The sequence below is a fragment of the Tenebrio molitor genome, chromosome 1 (genome assembly GCF_963966145.1).
Source record: "Tenebrio molitor chromosome 1, icTenMoli1.1, whole genome shotgun sequence".
Taxonomy (NCBI): domain Eukaryota; kingdom Metazoa; phylum Arthropoda; class Insecta; order Coleoptera; family Tenebrionidae; genus Tenebrio; species Tenebrio molitor.
Window position 1 is genome coordinate 6,325,727 of NC_091046.1, and position 19,076 is coordinate 6,344,802.

General features: G+C 35.1%; 3 protein-coding genes across 7 annotated transcripts; 1 reads left to right on the plus strand and 2 right to left on the minus strand.

Annotated features, from left to right (window-relative positions):
- Positions 1-317: 317 nt before the first annotated feature.
- Positions 318-5,905, minus strand: LOC138141296 (hypoxia-inducible factor 1-alpha inhibitor-like). Its single transcript, XM_069062016.1, has 4 exons — positions 5,544-5,905; positions 5,183-5,448; positions 1,062-1,527; positions 318-1,009 (listed from the first exon to the last, which is right to left on the minus strand). Exons 1-4 carry the CDS (start codon positions 5,661-5,663, stop codon positions 857-859), a joined length of 1,005 nt encoding a protein of 334 aa, XP_068918117.1. The 5' UTR covers positions 5,664-5,905; the 3' UTR covers positions 318-856.
- A 4,338-nt stretch (positions 5,906-10,243) lies between these two features.
- Positions 10,244-13,270, minus strand: mr (anaphase promoting complex subunit morula). Of its 2 annotated transcripts, XM_069061992.1 has the most exons (8): positions 12,341-13,262; positions 12,152-12,290; positions 11,935-12,097; positions 11,629-11,887; positions 11,392-11,546; positions 10,804-11,343; positions 10,513-10,751; positions 10,244-10,458 (listed from the first exon to the last, which is right to left on the minus strand). In XM_069061992.1, exons 1-8 carry the CDS (start codon positions 12,931-12,933, stop codon positions 10,258-10,260), a joined length of 2,289 nt encoding a protein of 762 aa, XP_068918093.1. In that variant the 5' UTR covers positions 12,934-13,262; the 3' UTR covers positions 10,244-10,257. The 2 variants fall into 2 exon arrangements, with proteins under 2 accessions (XP_068918093.1, XP_068918092.1); XM_069061991.1 differs by having other exon boundaries at positions 10,804-11,546; positions 12,341-13,270.
- Positions 13,271-13,878: 608 nt separating this feature from the next.
- On the plus strand, positions 13,879-18,749 carry LOC138141284 (peptidyl-prolyl cis-trans isomerase G-like). Of its 4 annotated transcripts, XM_069061988.1 has the most exons (9): positions 13,879-15,548; positions 15,597-15,613; positions 15,668-15,877; positions 15,932-16,123; positions 17,583-17,758; positions 17,817-17,956; positions 18,009-18,258; positions 18,312-18,463; positions 18,516-18,749. In XM_069061988.1, the coding sequence occupies exons 1-9, from the start codon at positions 13,913-13,915 to the stop codon at positions 18,602-18,604; spliced, it is 2,862 nt and encodes a 953-aa protein (XP_068918089.1). In that variant the 5' UTR covers positions 13,879-13,912; the 3' UTR covers positions 18,605-18,749. The 4 variants fall into 4 exon arrangements, with proteins under 4 accessions (XP_068918089.1, XP_068918088.1, XP_068918085.1 ...); XM_069061987.1 differs by having other exon boundaries at positions 13,879-15,613; XM_069061985.1 differs by having other exon boundaries at positions 13,881-15,548; positions 15,597-15,877.
- Positions 18,750-19,076: the final 327 nt, after the last annotated feature.

Consider the following 19,076-nt stretch of genomic DNA (forward strand, 5'->3'; position numbering starts at 1 on the left):
AGCACAATGCGTCTGGAAGGAAGGCGAAGGAAGCTATTGGCCTAGCGTCTATATTCAGAAACCTTTTATGACTCTGTAGTTTTCGCGGGCCGGTACACTTATTTGAATTAGTGCCATCTCCAGTCTTTTCTCCCTCCACGCATATCTGTCAAATAAACGAACAAAACATATCCGGTTGCACTATTGCAAATAGTCGAATAAAAAAAATGTTCCTAATTTTATTGCCAACGCAAACAGTCCAAACAGACGATACAAGTTGGCACAACGGAAATGACAGTTTCAATTTGAATTTGATAGGAAAGAAAGTAAACAAAAAATTAAACATTGTCTTGTTTTAATACGATGTCTAACCTGATTTTTCATTTTCCCCTAGATTAAAGTTCAACAACGTTGCCACGTGTACTTTCGACGTAAATTGCGGTGTCGGTGGATCTTTGACGTGTCAACAGGGTACAAAAATTTCAACGAAATAAATTTGATGCGTCATATTTCTAAAACATGTTTAAATAAAATAATAAATACGCATATAATACTACAATTACGGTAAACGATAAAGCTTAAACTTATTTTGGTAATAAGTCTTTGATATTGATTTAGCATGTCAAGTGATTATCATAACTATAACAGTATAACTATTAGTTAGAAAATTTACAAAATTCTTAACAACAATTCTTCTAGTCCAATCACAGTTAAATAAAGACTTAAAAATGGTAAAAATCCCTTGTGGGGATGTTTGAAAACTGACGAAAATAGCGCTGCATTGAGAACTTGACAATACTGACAAATAAAAATTCTCAAGCTGCACTTGAAACAATATTCATAGTCTTACGAATCTGTCTTTACCATTTAGAAATCGTTATTCAGTGTACCTGCCGAGCACCATCGCCCTAAGCAACGGTCCTACTTCTTTGGGATCTTGTAAAACTTCTATCAACATCTTTTCTACGTTTCTCGTGATTGACACTTTTTGATGGTCTTTCAAGGGATATTCTAACGTGGTTGGTCCGCCCTAAAACCGCACCGATCAGAACTTCCATCTCTTTTTCCAAATCGTTCCTCACCTTGTACCAAAAGTTCACCGTAACAGTTGGACCCCCTCTTAACAGCGACTCCACGTGGTGCCACCAATAAATAGGTATGTACAGAACATCACCCGGACCTATGATAGCCTCGCAACCTTTGGCATTTTTAAGCTTGGGGAACCTATTGTAGTCCGGACGCTCGAAATCGACCATGCTTTGTCTGTCGTGCGGATGGTAAACTGGGTAGGGGTACAAGCACTCGAATTGACTCGGAGGAAAGAGAATGCACCGTTTGTATCCTACGACTTGGGCAAAGAAATTTTCTTGTTCGTCGTAGTGGCAAGGGGTGGTGTTTCCCTCCATCGCGATGAATAAAAGGTTGGATGTTAGTGGTCCCCAGTTGTGTTTACTTTGTTTCCCGTTTACGTAGTCCCAGTTAAATTTGACGAAGTCCTCGACCAAGTTGTTCCCGACAGTCGTGGTCAAGGACTGTTGCAAATACAGCCTAAAAGGGAAAGATTTCACAAAAACTGCGACGGGAACGGAATCTTCAAGCCCTTTCGTCAAACATATCTGCGTATTTGTTTACATTACAGTTGAATAGATTTGTTGGATCATTTTATTGATCAAATTCAACACGATATTTTGAAATGCATAGTCTTAAAATAGATGTTTTAGGCAAAAAAAAAACTTTTTACGCTGGAAATAAAATGATGATGACCTCCATAAAGGTCAGACTTCAATAAAAATGCTCAACATAGCTAAAACAAACAACCTTGACCTATCTTTACAGCTGATCTTTATTGAACGTTATATTTTTAGTGTCATTCATGAATATTTTATAAACAGATAAGTTATAAGTTTTAATAAACAAAATTTTGAAAAGTGCTAATTTACAAGAGGCAATTAAAAATATTATATATACAGATGTGGTAAAATAAATTACGTAAAGAGGAAATTGTATTTATGAGTTCGTACAGTTGCAGTACAACTTATAAAATAATAATAAAATACAAATTGTTATAATATTTTGGAAAGTGCGTGAAAATGGAACGAATGTGGAAAGTTCGTTAGGACCGTTGAAGACCGTTTGTCGTAAAATTGTGGCAAACGTGAGATTTGCAAGAATCGGACCAACGGTCGATGCATTAGGATTATGCACGGTCTAATAAATTGTATGAGTAAGACAACGGTTAAATTGGAAATCGGTTAAAAATGATGTAATGAAAGTAACTCCTGATTGGAGCTCCAGTTTGGCCGTTGTGAAGAATGAATCCTGAATGGATGAAAGAATGGTAGAGGGATGTTTGAATTTTAGTAAAAGGTGTGGATGTAAGCTCGAGAGAGGAGTCCCAACTAAGAGTCCCAACTAAGAGTCTCAAATTAGAGGCCTAAGTGTTATCAGAATAAGTCATAAGAGTTCTATCGGTTGTTCATTATTAAAATAATTTGTGTGTTGTAGTGTTTTAAATTTTATTCAATATATTCATCTTTATTTTAATTTAATTCATTGTTCGTAATTTTATTAACCTCCTGACAAGAGCAAAGAAGAAAATATTGCAACAAAATAAAAAATGTTTTCTAACTTTGTAATTCGCAAATGTTACCAACCGAACTTAAACTTAATTGATTGCTTTACTTAAAAAAAACAAGTGCCAAATGTTCTAATGCTGCAAGTACTATTAGGGACACGGAAAACTGGGCAGATGTGTCATTCAGTTGTCAAAATTTCTAAACCATACCTTAGCTACTCATAACCAAGCTTAAGTTAATTTGACAGTTTTTTTGAAAATATCAATCATAATGACGGTAAAGGTGCATTTACATTGACACTTTTTGAAATGACAATAACAGACTGCCCAGGATTCCATGTCCCTCATTGTATCGGGCCTTCAAATAAATATATATTTAGAGTAGGCGTAGACGACATACTAATTCTGTTAACAGTGTGTTGTAATTTTTCAACCGTCGATGTAAATTCGTTAAAATCCGTTAGTCATAAGGAAATGTAGAAGTGTATTTGGTTATGAGTGAATGCTAATAGATTGATCGGAACGAATTAGTTTTAACAGAAAAGTTGTCGGTTAGGAAAGTCGGTTGGCTTCAACGGATTGTTTTTAGGTTTAAACATTTGATTGTTATTGGATTAGTGATTTTGGTCGTTGAAGCTAGAATGAATGTGAGTGGTTGAATGAAATGTGGAAGTGCGAATATAAAAGTAAGAAAGGGGTAAGCTAGCAGAGAGTTAGAGTTAGGAGTCAAGAGTTAAGAGTTTAGAAGTTAAGAGTCAAGAGTTAAGCAGTGACAGAGTAGAGAATTGAGAGTTGTAGTTGGAATGTATTGAAATTATTCGTTATTTTATTAAAGTTATTGTTTTAATTCAGTGGTTGAATTTTAATAATATCCTGACAAGTAGCAGAAGCAGAAGGAAAAATAATTTGCTACAAGTGTAAAGTAATTTTTGTAGGTAACCAATTATTGTCCGGAGTTACACCGGTTACATAGTAAGCTTTTTCCCAATTTCATATTGTCATATTCCGTGGAGGGGGAATAGGGAGAATGCACTACAAAAATTAAAAATATGTATTTTCTAACCTCATTTTATTTCGTTAAAATGTCAGACGTTTCTTGTGTCATTTTCTACGCTGGAAAAAATGTTGCAAACAATTGAATTTCCATAGGTTGCTCTAAATATAAATTTATTTGAAGGCCCGTTACTATTCCGGACACGGAATCTTAGCCAACATTTTTTATACATTTCTAAAAAAATTATGTAAACCAACCATCAGTGTCATTAATAAATGTCAATTATTAAAAATCACTTTGAAGTTTTTCTTGTGACATCAAAAAGCAGGGAAATGGCATTATCGAGTCAAAAGTTGGGTTATATTCAATAAAGGCCAGTTGACACATATTTGTCAGTTAAATGTCAGCTGTGGCCAAGATTCCGTGTCCGGAATAGTACAAGAGAGTCTTTCAATTAATTTTTTTAACACTTATTATTGAAATTTGTTTATAAAGAATTGTCAAAACGTTCTCACTCAACTGACACTAGTTGTAAAACCAAGTAAAACAGGTTTTATAAGTATATTTCTAACCCTACATTGACATTTTTGACATCGTTTTTATTGTACGTGACAGAATTTTTGTCACAAAAATTTTGAGTGTCAGTCATAATGACAATAAAGCTTAGGCTACACAAATTTTTTCGAATTAAGTAAAATAACTGACGAAATTCCGTGGTCGTAACTGTATTATCATGAAAATCGCATGCATAAAATTATAACCAATCAAATTGTGTAATTTTTACTTTAGCAAATCTGTATTTATGTTTTCAAATTTGCCAATTTTAAAATTTGTGCTGTGAAAATCTGTGCTATATAAAATATATAAAGCACGACCTGCTGTATAATAACCGGCCTGTTCATTTCATTAAAAAAGTATTGCGAAAATGTTTCTGAGAAAGAGCCAATTTTCGCCGATGAGGGAGCCACAGTACAGGCGCTTTTAAAGAATAAAAATGCGGAAAAATATGTTTAGACATGATTTCAGAGTTAAGATTGTGTACAGTAAGTTCATATTTTCTTTCTAAAACAATACCGAATACAATTGTATTTTTGTATGTTTGATTTTAAATTCAAATGTCATTTGAACGAGAAAAACAATCCGAAATAGGTACAATTCAGTCTTGAAAATTTCATGTAAAATTTTTTATTGCCAACTGAAAGAGTTATTGTTGCTCACCCTGTATTTACAGAATGATTAACACAAAAGGTACACTTCCTTTCATAATTAATGGAAAGTCAAAACATCAAAAATTAATAACAAAGCGAAATTTTGTGGAATGAATAAACAATGAAAATTTCCAAATTAGAAATTAATAACAAGTTCCTTTCACTGTGTAATTCTTTGGTTGCAAGTGTACAACTGATTTTTGTAATTTGGAAAATATTCTTGCTGGATCTTAATGTGCAACAATTAGGTACATTGAGGAAAATCTGCAACAGATTGATATTATTGGTGATTAATCCAGTTAATCTGATTAAAACACAAATTTTTGGTGGCAACCTTGTAGCATGCAAATCTCTTGATTTTAATGAATAATGCATTTATGACTTTGTCACCTCTAAAAATACCATTATCTCAAATAATAACTGTACCTTTCATCTCCCTTCTTGAACTCTTTAACTTTCTTCATGAAGTCTTCTATTCTCATCTCCACTTTCTTGGTTGGGGGACTAAACTCGACACCTTTGGTATTCGTTGTCTTGTTATAAATCTTCTTCTCATCGTAGTATTTGAACTTGTGATTCTTTGAAACAAAGACGGTGTGCCCCGAGTGCCCCAAATTCCTCTCCAAGTAGTCCAAATTCCACTTCTGCAGCGCCGGCTTGATGATGTTCGACTCGGTGATAACCACGGGCTTCTGCAACGACCATCGCGGTCAGTGGGGGCGATCACAAACAAAAAAATTTGAGGTTATGTATTCGTAACCTCTCCGCATTTCGCCGCCTTACTCACGTTGGCCTTAATGTACTCGTCGATCTTTGGGTCATCGTAGCGCAATTTCGGGATTTCGTCCAGTGTCAGGTCGTACTTCCTGAGCTGACTGGCATCCCACGGTTTTTTATCACCATCCATTTTACGTCGTCGGCGAGTCACATAAAGGCGACGAAAGACACTTCCACAGCGACGAACGAGGTGTTTGGTGCGCGCCCGGACGGTTCCGGCTGATAAACATTAACTTATCAGAACGACAACAAATTGCAAAAAACCCAAAATTGAACACATCCACAAATTCGCACTCCCCCACCAAAAATACCGCGCCGTGGCGAGCAGGCGAGGCGAGATCAACGTCACGTAGGCCTCATTAGGGGAAATGTTCGATATCCAGGTGTTTCGGGATGGAATTGGGGGAATATGGGGAGATTCGGCAAAATTCCCTGGATGAACTCGTTTCTAGAATGGTCCCTAAAGGTGGACAATAGCTGGGGGCAAAAGGAATCGTAAAAAATTAACTGAGAATAGTGCAAAATAATGAATAACACTTTCTATTTATATCACAATAAGGAAAACATTCATAACTCGAACTACTTCGTAATTGGTTGAAAACAACCATCTGCTATGCTAAATCAGAGAATAAAAGTTTATTTAAAACTCGATAATATATTTCCGTTAAAACTTTAGCCCAGAACTTGTAAAATATTTAATTTCACCATTAAGTTTGTTTGTTTTTTCCAAAATTAACAAATGATAAGATTGATTTTAAGATTAAACCAATTTAAGAATGATTTTGTTGATAATTACTTCAGACGAGCTTAAAGGTCTAAATAGCAGAGTCAGGATGTCCTGTTTTGTCATATTCTTTCCTAATAAATATATTTCTTGCACAGATTTTCACAACTATTAATTATTGTCAAAATAGTTGTTAGAATTGTCAAGATCTTTTAAACTATGAAAGAAATATGTATAGACGACAATTGAGAATCTGTTGGGTGTTAACGTCTCAGCAATCAATAATTCCTTTATGATCTTTGCTTTCCGATCGTTAAGAAAGTTAGTGCAAAATAATAGTTCGTCCTTTGAGGAGTTGTACGCGACAGAGTAAAACGAAAGTGCGTTGAAAATGTCAAAAAGAACCGAAATAATCCATTTTCACCGAGACAATGAAACTGAACTCGCTTTCGCCTTATTCTTGTGAAGCCAGTCAAGCAGATAAATGCAGGTGAAGTGTCCTTACAATCAGTGGTAGCACCCTTGGAGTAGGTACAACATAATTTTTATGTCAGTATCTAATGGAGGAAGGCTTGGTAAATATACACATCCGCTGGTTAAACATATCTTAAAATAACGATCTTTTTTAACCAGTTGGGTAAATAACATCATACGAAGCAAACGATGTTTCTCGGAATTTGGTACACAGTAAACACTTATTTATTTACTATTACTACCCACCGTAGGTGCAAACGTATTTGGTAGGTAGGTATTCAGTGATATATTTTTTTTTATTTAATTTAAACACTCCGTGAAGTACACATACCTATCTACTACGGATTCTTAAAACAATTAAGAGATCTTGTATTGTTTCTCTTTGTGATGTTATTCTTTTAAATACAAATACCAGGTGTAGAATTGGTTTACGAGACATAGAATTTTACATGTAAAAATAAGGAGATCCAATTATTGGCTCCCCTAATAATTTTATGGCAAAATGGTTAAAATGAAAGTTAGAGAGAATTAAAAGTACTGTCTAATTCCACTCTTTGTTTTTTTCTAACATCTTGTGGTACTGAAAGAAAAGCAAGAAAGGAGTTAAGACAAAAATACTAAAAAGCAGTACTAGCAGTGAAATTTTATTTCTAAAATTATTTGTCGGGTGGTTTTACTATTATTTAATTTTCTTTTGATCTGCCCTTCAAAAGAACTCGTACAGGACTACAGGACGAATGAAAAGGTATCTTCCATTAAATGTTCAAACTTCTCTCCAATTCTTCGAATTGTTTCTATGGCTGAAATTGGTCGTTCTGGGAAACCTGAAGCAAATGTTGCTTGGAAGTTTCTTAAAGAAGATCCTACATAATACCATTTAAAGAAAGAAATAAAATTTCATGCCTAGAAGTACTTTTTAGTATTTTTGTGTTAACTCTTTTCTTGCCTTTCTTTCAGTACCACAAGATGATAGAATAAAACTAAGATTGAAATTAGAGAGTAATTGTAATTCTCTCTAACTTTCATTTTAACCATTTTGCCATAAAATTGTTAGGGGAGCCAATAATGAAACTCTTTATTTTTACATGTAAAATCCTATGTCTCGTAAACCAATTCTACACCCGGTATTTCTGACATTTTGTCTTGTTTTTGTTTAAAAAAAACATGAAGTTGTGCTGAAAATACAGCTTGACGTTATGTAAAGTAGCTGAGATCTTAATCTCTCAGGTGAGAAGATGCATCACATCTTGAATGAAATCTTGGGCTATGACAAAAGTTTCTGCATGGTGGATGCCGCCGAGCTGCCGTTGCTGAAAATTGAGCCAACTACAAAAATGATTTAGGAAGAATTCGCCCAACTTTGTGAAGTCTAGATTCATTGTACTGTAGAAAAATAAGTCGACGCTTCTTCTCTAAAAGAGATAAAAAAGAGTTCTATACGCCGGAAAGGTGTTGACGTCAGTTTTTTGAGGTTCCAGAAGAGTAATAATGATTGATTATTATCTGCGCAGATATTAGACTTTCATTGGAGAGTACCTATTATGCAAATCTTCTAGGTCAGCTTGACAAGAAATTGGCAAAAAGAGATCAAGAATGCAAAAGGAGAAGATTTTGTTTCAGATTTGTCCACACAGCGACAGTTGCAGAAGCAAAACTTCACTAACTGCTTTACGAAGTGTTACCGCACGCATATTAATCCCCGGATATAACTCTTTAGGACTAGTTCCTCTTCCCTAAATTGAAAACTTTTTCAATCGGAATGACTGGCGGATTAGATTCTTAGCTTTCTAGGTTATGTCAATCAAAACGCCCCTTTTAATTGAAGTAAAGAAAAGAACACTAATTCTAGCTCACTAATCAACACGTTTGTCTATTATCACGTAAATATGTTCCCTAACATGTCATTTTTTTTTTCACTGAACTCTAGCATTCTTTGTCTAGCCATGTTAAAAAAATTAATTCCATAAGTACGCATCTTTGAGTTCACACCACTACACCAGATTGACTCCTCGACCTTCATTTAATTTCAGGAAATGAGCAGAACATGGGAATTTAGCAAATTAGTTGTGTTGCAGAATTCGTGCTTGGAAACGAAAATTCTACCAGACATGTGGCTGGCGATATCTTTGATGTAATTTTTGATATCTAACTATAGTTCTTGGAGGGTCTCTATGTCAATCGCTTTACGTCCCACATTTGTAATAAATTTTGTAAGACGTTCAATAATTACTGTACCTATATCAAGAATGTACCAAATAATAAAAGCTAATGTCTGTGGGTGCAGATGAAATATCGTGTGTTCCACAAAAAACTCACTCGCAGCAAGCCATGACAAAAGTGAAGTATGTCATAGCACCAGATGTGAAATGAACTACTAAAGTAAATTTATAGGTTATCTGTCACTCACAATATGATGAAAATTTGTAAGTAACAAATGAACTACTTCCAGTGATTCTAAAATCGACATGACCAGTCTATCTATCTCTATAGTCATGGCTTACTGCGAGTGAGTTTTTATTGGAACACACGATATAAACACCAAAAAGATTATCACTGGCTAGAACATAAAAATATGATGGTTGATAAGTTTAGTTACTAAGGAATATATATTTTGCTGACTTAGAAGAAATTTTATTTGGAAGGGAAAAAATTGATTATGTGGAAAAATAAAACCACTTTTGAAATCATTTTTTGCCATATTGTGGAATGCAACGAACTTTTCAAACATCTTTGCATTATTATAGGTATTATTCTTTTAAAATAACATGTTTTAAAGTAGGTAAGTAGGTACAGGCGTTGCTTATTGTTTGATATAATCGATCTCCTGTTTTCATCGTCCTTTGAATTCCCAAACAGACAAGTGTTTCGATTAAAGATAAAAATATTTCTAAATCATATGAGAAACTCGTCATCAACAGTTTTAACTGTAATTAAATATCTATATATCAGTACTTACTAAAATTTATTAATCTTTAAAAATACATTTTTTCTTTAAATTTGGAACTTTAAATATGGAGGAATAAGACTTTCATTTTGCATCAATTTCGTTATAAAATAAGACTATAAAGTTGAAAAATATTTACAACATATCAAGGATTTTTCTAAAGTCATCCTGGATAATACTTTAAGTATGTTATTCTCTATTTACATTGAAATGATAAGATAAAAAGTAAACAAACAAGGTGTAAATATCAGTACCTCTATGTAGCTACACTATAGTCAATTGTATTGTGCAATACCGTTGCAAAACAACGTGACATTGAATTTAATCTGATTCTTTAGCAGAGGTTCTAATAAGGAAAAATAAAACGATAATATATCTACATAAATACTACATTTTTACTAGTTTTGATTGGTTGTCGCAGTTATGATTTCAGTGATTTTGAATTAATCAACATTTCTTACAAAAATCCTTGTTGACTTTTTAACGTACTTCTTGGCAGAAAAAAAGTTTTTAAGCAAACTACCATTAAGAGGATAGGATAAAATTGAAGAAAAACACAATTTAAAAAAAAAAAAAACAAGTTTATTTCGGTAATCTGTACAAACCATTCGAATAAATCAACTGATGCTCTCTGACTTTCCTATCCAAAAACACTTTCAACTCCTGCAGATTACACTCGATCGTCGGCCCTTGAAACGCAAACATTTTTAACATCTGATGGATTCTTTCCAGGGGTAGAGTATCCAGATTCATCAACATTCCCAATATGTACGACCAGAACGTCTAAAAAATATTATAACAACAATCAACAAATTTTGTCCAAGATCTTGCAACTACCTGTAGCTCTTCTTCGCGCTGATCCTGCGCACTAGCCATCGCCGATTCAGACTCGTAATCCTCCACAACAATATCATCTTGTATGTTATTCTCATTTTGCTCTTGTTCTTCTTGCAGATAAAATATATCCGGTTCGGGCTCCGTTATGATCCCGTGCGACTGCCAAAAGCTCAGCTTCCTCCTCAGAACGGTGGGCGGAACGTGCATCATCTTACTCAGCGTTTCCAGAGACAAAGTTTCTTTAAAAAAACAATCACACAACTCCCAGAATGCAATTTTGATTGTCCTTACTGTGGTCCTGAAAGTGCATCAAAATCGTGGCGTGCACTGGAGACACTGAAAGATTTAGAGTCCTGTCGGCCAGTTCGATTTCTAAATCGACGATCCCCAAGTGATTCTTCCAACACAGCGTCCTGCTGCCCTTCAAAGTTTCGAAAGCGCTGGTGTAGTTCTCCATTTGTTTGACCAGCTTCCTGTGCAACTCCAGCTTCTCGTCCTTGAACGGCGGCCAGAACTGCGCCGACACTATCATCGCCGACATTGGAATGTCATCTTCTGAATAATTTAAATCTTGCTTGATGTGCTGATTGATGCGCTTCGAATCCGCGATGTCCTTCAACATGACTTCGCAATAGTGGAGCTGGGAATCACCGAATCGCAGCTTGAGCAGTTCAAGATACCGAATTTCTTTCTCGGTGTCGCACGAGTACTGCGAGAGCAGACGATCAGCCAGCAATGTTCTGTACTCGTTCACGAATAATTCCTTGCTGCCGTAGACGTTGACCAGCATTGAAATTATGTCCGAGGTTCGGGGAAGTCCGGACGATTTACCTGAAACTTTCGCATTATGGATTATACAAGTTATGGACAAAGATCTACTTGTGATGACATCTACAGGATCAGGAGTCCAGGTTTCCCAGTCTTCTACTCCATCATCCACTGGAGTGTTCTCGTCGAGTTGCACCGCTTCACCGCGCACGAGTTCTTCGGCCAAATCGTTGGGGCCCTCTTCAGTTAAACTACTCACCACGCATCTAGAACAATGACAAAAAAATCTTGTATTAAGCTAAGAAAAGTGAGGTCTTTGCTTGGTTCAGCAATGAAATGTCAACTGACCGGATGGTATCTTCGCGACTTCTCAAATACTGATGGACAGGTTGAGTGATGGTTTCTAGCAACAAACCGCAAGGGTCTAAAATGCGCAAAGAACGAATTGTGGCCACATAAGCAGTCAGCACGTCAGAAGTGCTGACACCTGGATGCAATAACCTTGTTTCCATAGCTTTTTGCAATGTTTTGGTCAAGTGTGGCTTCAAATCAGTTTTGGGGAGACATAATCTTAGATCTTCCAGAGCAGGAAGTGAATCTGGATACTCTAGAAAATCATATCTAGTGATAATTTTATTTAAGTTTGATTTGTACCAATTATGATGTTAAATAACTGGTCTATTCTAATTTTTGTGTAGGTGTTGTACAAATAGCTAATTAATTTCTGATCAAATTCATCTATGAGACATTCAGGTTTGGTTGTGGAGTCATAAACATAAATTTTCTTCAACCACGATATAACCACTGATTGCAGCCACTAAAAATGATTAGTTAACAAAGTAATTGTATTTCATAAGCTTTCTTTCTGTACCTTCTCTAGAGCTTCAAGGTGAGATGTATCAAAACTGTCTTTACAAATTTTTTGAATGTGTAACTGGATGTAGTTGTATATCAGATTGGTCAATGCTTGGCCTATCAAAGGCTCAAGCAATGCCATTTTTCCAAGTTTTCTGCAACAATCAACTTCACTTCAGATTATTTTTAAATGTTACATTAATACCTGTTAGTATTTTCAAATATTTCCAAACATGAGCAAGAATAGTGCTCTTGCAAACAAACTATACACTGTTCATTCATGCCATTCTCTTCTTCCAAATCTTGCATTTTGAGTGCAGTCTCATAAAAACTTGAAATGAGCCATTGATAATCTACTGGAAGTTGTGACAACAATACTGCTTTAACTATTAACCTTAAGGCTTCATGCAAGCAACTCTGATTATAAACTGGCTTTGCAAAATTATTTGCTTCTCTTAACACTATCAATTTATTAATTATCAAATCAAGCTTTATGTAATAATAAAACAAATATTTAACTGCATCATGAAACTCTTGAAATCCTGTTGTTTCATTGCCAGTCTTCTTAAAATGCGACCAAAATTTCGGGACAATATTTTTTCTTAAACGCTCTTCTATTTTGCTTATTATTAAGTCCTGAATTTGTTCAGTTAAGTTCAAGATTTTGATTATATTTAGGGCTTCGCAAGGTACAACCTCAAAGTCGTCGTCGGGGATCGATGACGAAACTTCTAATATTGGAAATGCCAGTTTTATCGTGTTCCATGCGGTTTTATAATCCAAGTCTTTGTTATTCATTGCAAAAAAGTGTTTAGGTAAGAATTATGGGAGAAGCAAAATGTTAGGTTATATTAGAGATAGGTTATGAAAACAATATTTGACAATTGGAACCAGACAACAACCTTCATTACCGACCTACGATGAGAACGATGTGACTTTTTTTCTTAGGTTGAAAACATTTTTCATAAATTACTTTGGCGAACCTGATATGTTAATCAATCACAGGCCTCTGCATTGGCGTACGTACGTCATTTTGACATTTTATGTATTAATAAATTGTGTTAAATAGGCGAGTACGCCTATGTTTATGTCAACTATCACATTAAACTGCAGAATAACCAACAACAGTACATATCACCAACCTATGAAAAAAAGTCACATTCATTTATAGTCATCCGGTATCAAACAATATAAGCGATGTATGATAAAGAATGTACTTAAAACACATTATTATTATGTAATATGTGTAATCTTTTATTGCATTATCTTTGTTTTAATTCACCTCAATGTTTGATAATGATAATAATGAGAGTACTTCTTTTTCTTATTTATACTCTCGTGTCAAAAATGGATTACTCCCTAGAATTCGAACTTTTAGGGAAATAACGTTTTTCATGTTGTGTGTAACTAGAATTTTCAAAAGTTATTTTGAATGCCCAAGGTTGGTTACTTTGAATTGAGAGATTAAATCCAAATAAATATGCCGCCAGTAACCAAAATTGATTGTGAAACGAAAAATCATCTATCCCTTAGCGAGAAATTAGTCATTTGCAACTGTTACAATTAATTTGCTGTCTTGCATTTTTGGGATATCTTTTGTTTGTCACCAGAAACCACATAGCCTCCAACCTAACCAAATTTATGGCAACCTAGTAACGAATATCCCTAAATCCTAGGGAGTAATCCATTTTTGACACGAGAGTAATAAATAACTAGTACTTTGCAGTTTTCTTCTACTGGCAACATTGTTAGGAACAGTTGGGATTTCAAATTTCAAATGTTTGCGTTTGCGTTCCTTGGACTACATAATGTGGTACATAACCTCAATCTAACACGCTTAAATTTTAAAGTGACGGCCACGGGCCACTCTTTGGTGAGTAAACAAGATTTATATAAAAAAAAAATGGAAGGTGAAGTGTTCAGTGACGGCTGTATTAACAAGAAAAAAAGGAAGTCCAAGGAAAATTCACAATCAGAGTTTTTTTCGGATGAAGGGTCACATAGAAAGGAAAAAAAGAAATTGAAACGAGATTTATTAGGTGAAGAACGTGTGTTTAAAGAAGAGACGCCAATTGAGGGTAGCCAGTCGCCCCAAAAAAAGCACAGGAAGGAGATAGACCTTGAAGACAGACAGGAAGAAGTTTTGCTTTTTAGTGAGTCAGTGTCGGCAAGTGAGTTAAATGGTTGGTTATTTGGGGAGAAAAAGAAAAAAAAGAAGAAACACGATGAAAGCAGAGAAACAGAAAGTGAGAGTAACCCTAATGGTGCACTAAAGTTAAAAAAGAAGAAGAAACACAGAGATGAAACTAGAGAAAGTGGAATGTTGGACGATTTTCATATTAGTGTAGATCATTTATTTATGAGGGAATCTACACCAATAAAGGAGAAAACAAAAGGATATAGTGATCAATTTGAAGAACTGAGAAAAGATGAAAGGAATCAGTCGAAAGAGTCAAAAAAGAAGAAAAAAAAGAAACATGATCAAAGCAGAGGAACAGAAAGTGAAAGTAACGATAGTGCACTAAAGTTAAAAAAGAAGAAGGAATGCAGTGATAAAACTAGAGAAAGTGGCATATTGGATGATTCTCATATTGGTTTAGACAATTTATTTATGATGGAATCTACACCAACAAAGAAGAAAAAAGAAAGACATGGTGATCAATTTGAAGAACTGAGAAAAGATGAAAGTAGTCAGTTGGAAGAGTCAATTAAAGAAGAACCTTTTAGTCCTCTAAAAGAAAAAAAGAAAAAACATACAAAGAATGCTGAGGTACAATTGGATGAAAGAAAAAAGAAACATGATGAAAGCAGAGGAGCAGAAAGTGAGAGTAACAATAGTGCACAAAAGTTAAAAAGGAAGAAGGAACGCAGTGATAAAACGAAAGAAAGTGGCATATCGGATGATTCTAATATTGGTTTAGACAATTTATTTATGATGGAACCTACACCAAGAAAGAAGAAAAAACAAAGACATGGTGATCAATCTGAAGAACTGAGAAAAGATGGAAGGAGTCAGTTGGAAGAGCCAATTAAAGAACCTTTTAGTCCTCCAAAAAAAAAGAAAAAACGTTTGAAATCAGATGAAAGTGTAATGTCAATTGATTTTTCCATTCTGGCTGAAAATTTAGACACATCTGTGGAGGATGTGATGATGAAAACAAAAAAGAAGAAACACAGGAATAAAAATATAGTTGAAGAACATGGAAGTCAAGTAGGATTAGAAAGAGGAGAAAGTTTAGTTTTTGATAATGCAGAAAATGTGGATGATGGACCAGTTAAAAATAATATTTGTGCAAACGGGAAAACAATTACAGAAAACTCGTATAATGATGGTGGCTCAAAAAAATCTAAGGAAACCCAATCGGGCAAAGACAATTCCCCATGTGCCAAAACTGAGAGTAATTCATCAGGAGGTAGTAATTTTACAATTAACATGCATGAAGATACGAGTGAAATTTTAGGAATGAGTGGTACAACTGTAAGTCCCCAAAAAATGGTAAAAGGAGAAAAACACACAAAAAATAAATTTAAGAAGTTGTTAGCAGATTTGGAGGTCAATGATTACTGCAAACCTAAAAGTAAGTTGGCGAGACGAAGACAGTCAGTTTTTGTGGAGAGTACCAGTGCCAATCATGAATTATCACCAACACCATGCCAGTCTGAAGTATGTGAGAACAAATCTTTGGAAGAACTTTTAGAAAATATGGAAGATGAGTACAGATTAGACGAAAGGGAACTGAACGTGCGTTCAATCTCATGTAAAGTACATATTTTGTTGCTGATTTTTATGTTGCAGAGGTTGAACGATTTGTCCGTGTTGTTACCGTGGGTGATTCCACCACTGCATTTGATTGAAACCAGAGTGACTCTATCCCCTACGGCGTCTCAGAAAGTGCTGATAGAAGCACTTGACATTGACGTCAAAATGGGGAAATTTAGTCATCTGGAAGATGAACAAATCAAGAAAAATTGGGACGAATTTTGCGAAGTAAGTGAAACGTTTTTTGAAATATTGTAATTGGTGTAGAGAGAGTACTGTTGGCCGGGATTGGCACCGTCCTCAAGTGATGGACGTTGTAGTTGCCGACTATTGTCCAAGCCACGATTTACTGTAGGTATTATAACATTCTTTTAATTAAAAATGCATTATGGAAATGTTTCCGAGATAGAGCCAATTTCCGCCGATGAGGGCGCCACAAAACGAGCGTTTCACGCTTAAATAATAATCAATGCCCAATATAACAAAGAACAATAACAACACTAAACACAAAAACAACGAACAATATGGAAAAGATTCACGAATTTAATTTCAAAGCAGCAAAAAAACAAAGGTTTTTTGACTTCAAATTCAAAATGTCATTTGAACAAGAAAAATTCTCGGTGACAAAAACTTAAGATGAATAATATCCCTAAAAAGCGCCCGCTCTGCGGGAATCACTCAAACTACACTTTTGAACAGGCAAGTTATAATACAGGGTCGTGGTTCAAGTATAGTGACGGCTAAAATTTTTTGGCCTCCATGGTACTTGACAATATCTGTCAAATAATGTTTAAAAATGTTGAATTTTGACCATAATTCTAACCTATTTCTCGTAAGAAGGTTTCACACAGAAAATTCTAAAAATGTGTCAATTTTATTCTGATAGTTCCCGTTTTTTTTTTTGCAACCAACTGTATACCTAATTTTCAACAGTGTGAAATGTACTTACATTTTTTGTCAACGATCAATGATTAATTCTTTTAAAATTAGAGGAAGGGTGGTCGATCCGGAAGGTAGCCCAGTAGTATAACATGGCGAAGAACACCGTGCAAAGGATAAAACAGACTATATATTATGGTGTTCTAAAATATCAGCGACATTTTATGTTGTCAAACTTACCTAACCCATATAAAAAATATGACGTTCAAATTTCAAAAAGGCATCTTTACGTGTGGAAAAAACTGTAATCGATATATAGATTTTTCCAGTGTACTTTATAATTTTGAAATTAATATAATATTTGTACTTTATTTTCACTCTAGAAACATTTTGATAATGAGCAATTTTATTTAAACACAGATAATGACAATTTTGACAATAACAGTGCAGCCAATTATTAATCGACATTCGACAAACGCCTATAGGAACCAGGATGGAGCCAACTCTATTTAATATACAGGGTCATTATAAATGATTGCCCCATCGTAGTTGGCGTTGAAAACCCACACAAATTTTGGATGTGCCGCCTCGCAACTAGTAGACAGATTTCCACTACCCTTGGTAGCGCCACCCATCGGCGATACTAGTCTCACTCATGTTATGAGGCTTGCGGCACATTCAACTACGTCACCAACGCCTATTGCGATGGGACAATAATTTATAGTGACCCTGTACTAATTTTACTGTTGACATGAAATACTCTCCTGATAATTATGACGTTGCAAGTGAAAATGTATTTTTTTTACAGCTTCACGACATTCCTCACGAACCTACACCCTTTCTAGTTCTCGTAAATAAAGATCTTTTTAGAGAACGATTAAAGTTCGTACAGTTTCTGGCGCATGGGTTAGAGAACCGTTTATTGTGTTCAGTATATAAAAGGTTCAAAAGACTCTTTTCCAATCAGAAACACAAAAGCGGGAGGTATGTATTGACTTTTGTGACGTTAAATTAGGCACACGTTAATTCCAATCGTTTTCAGATTCACAGCGCAAGAAAACTGGGTCATTGTCGAATATATGACAAAAACGTGTAGTCGAACCCCTTACGCCGACCTGGCGAGAATTTTGAACCGCGACAAATTGGCGGTTGAAAAAAGATGTGCGAGGTTGCTTGGCAAAAGTATTTTCATTTTTACCGATAAGTAAAAATTTACCAACAACTCTGTTTTTAGAGGAACCAGTCAAGTGGAACCTGAAGAAAATCGGAGAGTTCATGGGCCACCTCGCGGACATTACCGATGTCTCCGACCCCAACGAGTTGAAGTACAGGCCGATCTCTACCGAGGAATGGCAGGAACTGTCGGAAGTGCTCAAAGTACCGGTGATGAAATTGCGCCGTGCCTGGCTTTGTACAATACACCCTCGGCTTTTTGTAAAGAAATCGATGAAATATAACGTCATCAAAGAAAACCTAGTTGTTCGGTTCGTTTTTATCAAGATTATGTGAACCGTTTTTAACTGCATTTTTTTTTCAGTATGATTGAAAACCACGAAACTGATTGGCGGACCGTCAATTGGGACGAAATAGCTAAAGATTTCGAGGGATTCACCGGTGCCAAGTTGAACAAATTGATCAAAGAGTTGGTTAGTTACCATGTCCCCAAGGAAAAGCAAAGCAATTTAAAAGGTATTGTGGGTGTGTTTTGAAAGTGGTGTGGACGTTGAAAATTCTGTTTCAGAGAGTCTGCAGTTTTTGAACGAAAATGTGATAAAACAGAACCAGCTTCGGAATCACAAGCTAAGAAAAATAAAAATGCGTCAGTTATGAAAGAAGATCTGTGTACATTTGTTTTATAGATTAGGTACTTAATCAATTTTTTAGGTTGTAAGTGTTAGCGTAGAGGACAGCTTTATTTTTATATTCGACACCGATTACATTTTTATAAAAAAAAAAAATAAAAGAAAAACTTCCATTAATACTTAATAATGCCCATAGTCTGGTAGGTTTTCTGTTTATCGAGGATATTGCACTGGAAGCGACAAGAGAGAGTAACATTTCTAACGCTCATAGATCCTATGCTAAGCATAGAAATAATATAGTGTATGGTTAAACGTTCGTCTTGAAGTCTCCTTTGAATATACCGGGTGATTTTAAATGATTGTGATTTTTTTTCTTAAGTTGGGAACATTTTTCATAAATTATTTTGGCAAACTTGATACCTTAATCAACACATTGGCGTATAATCATTTTGACATTTTACGGGGTGATCAAGAAGGACTGTTTAAGTTGGTAACACTGA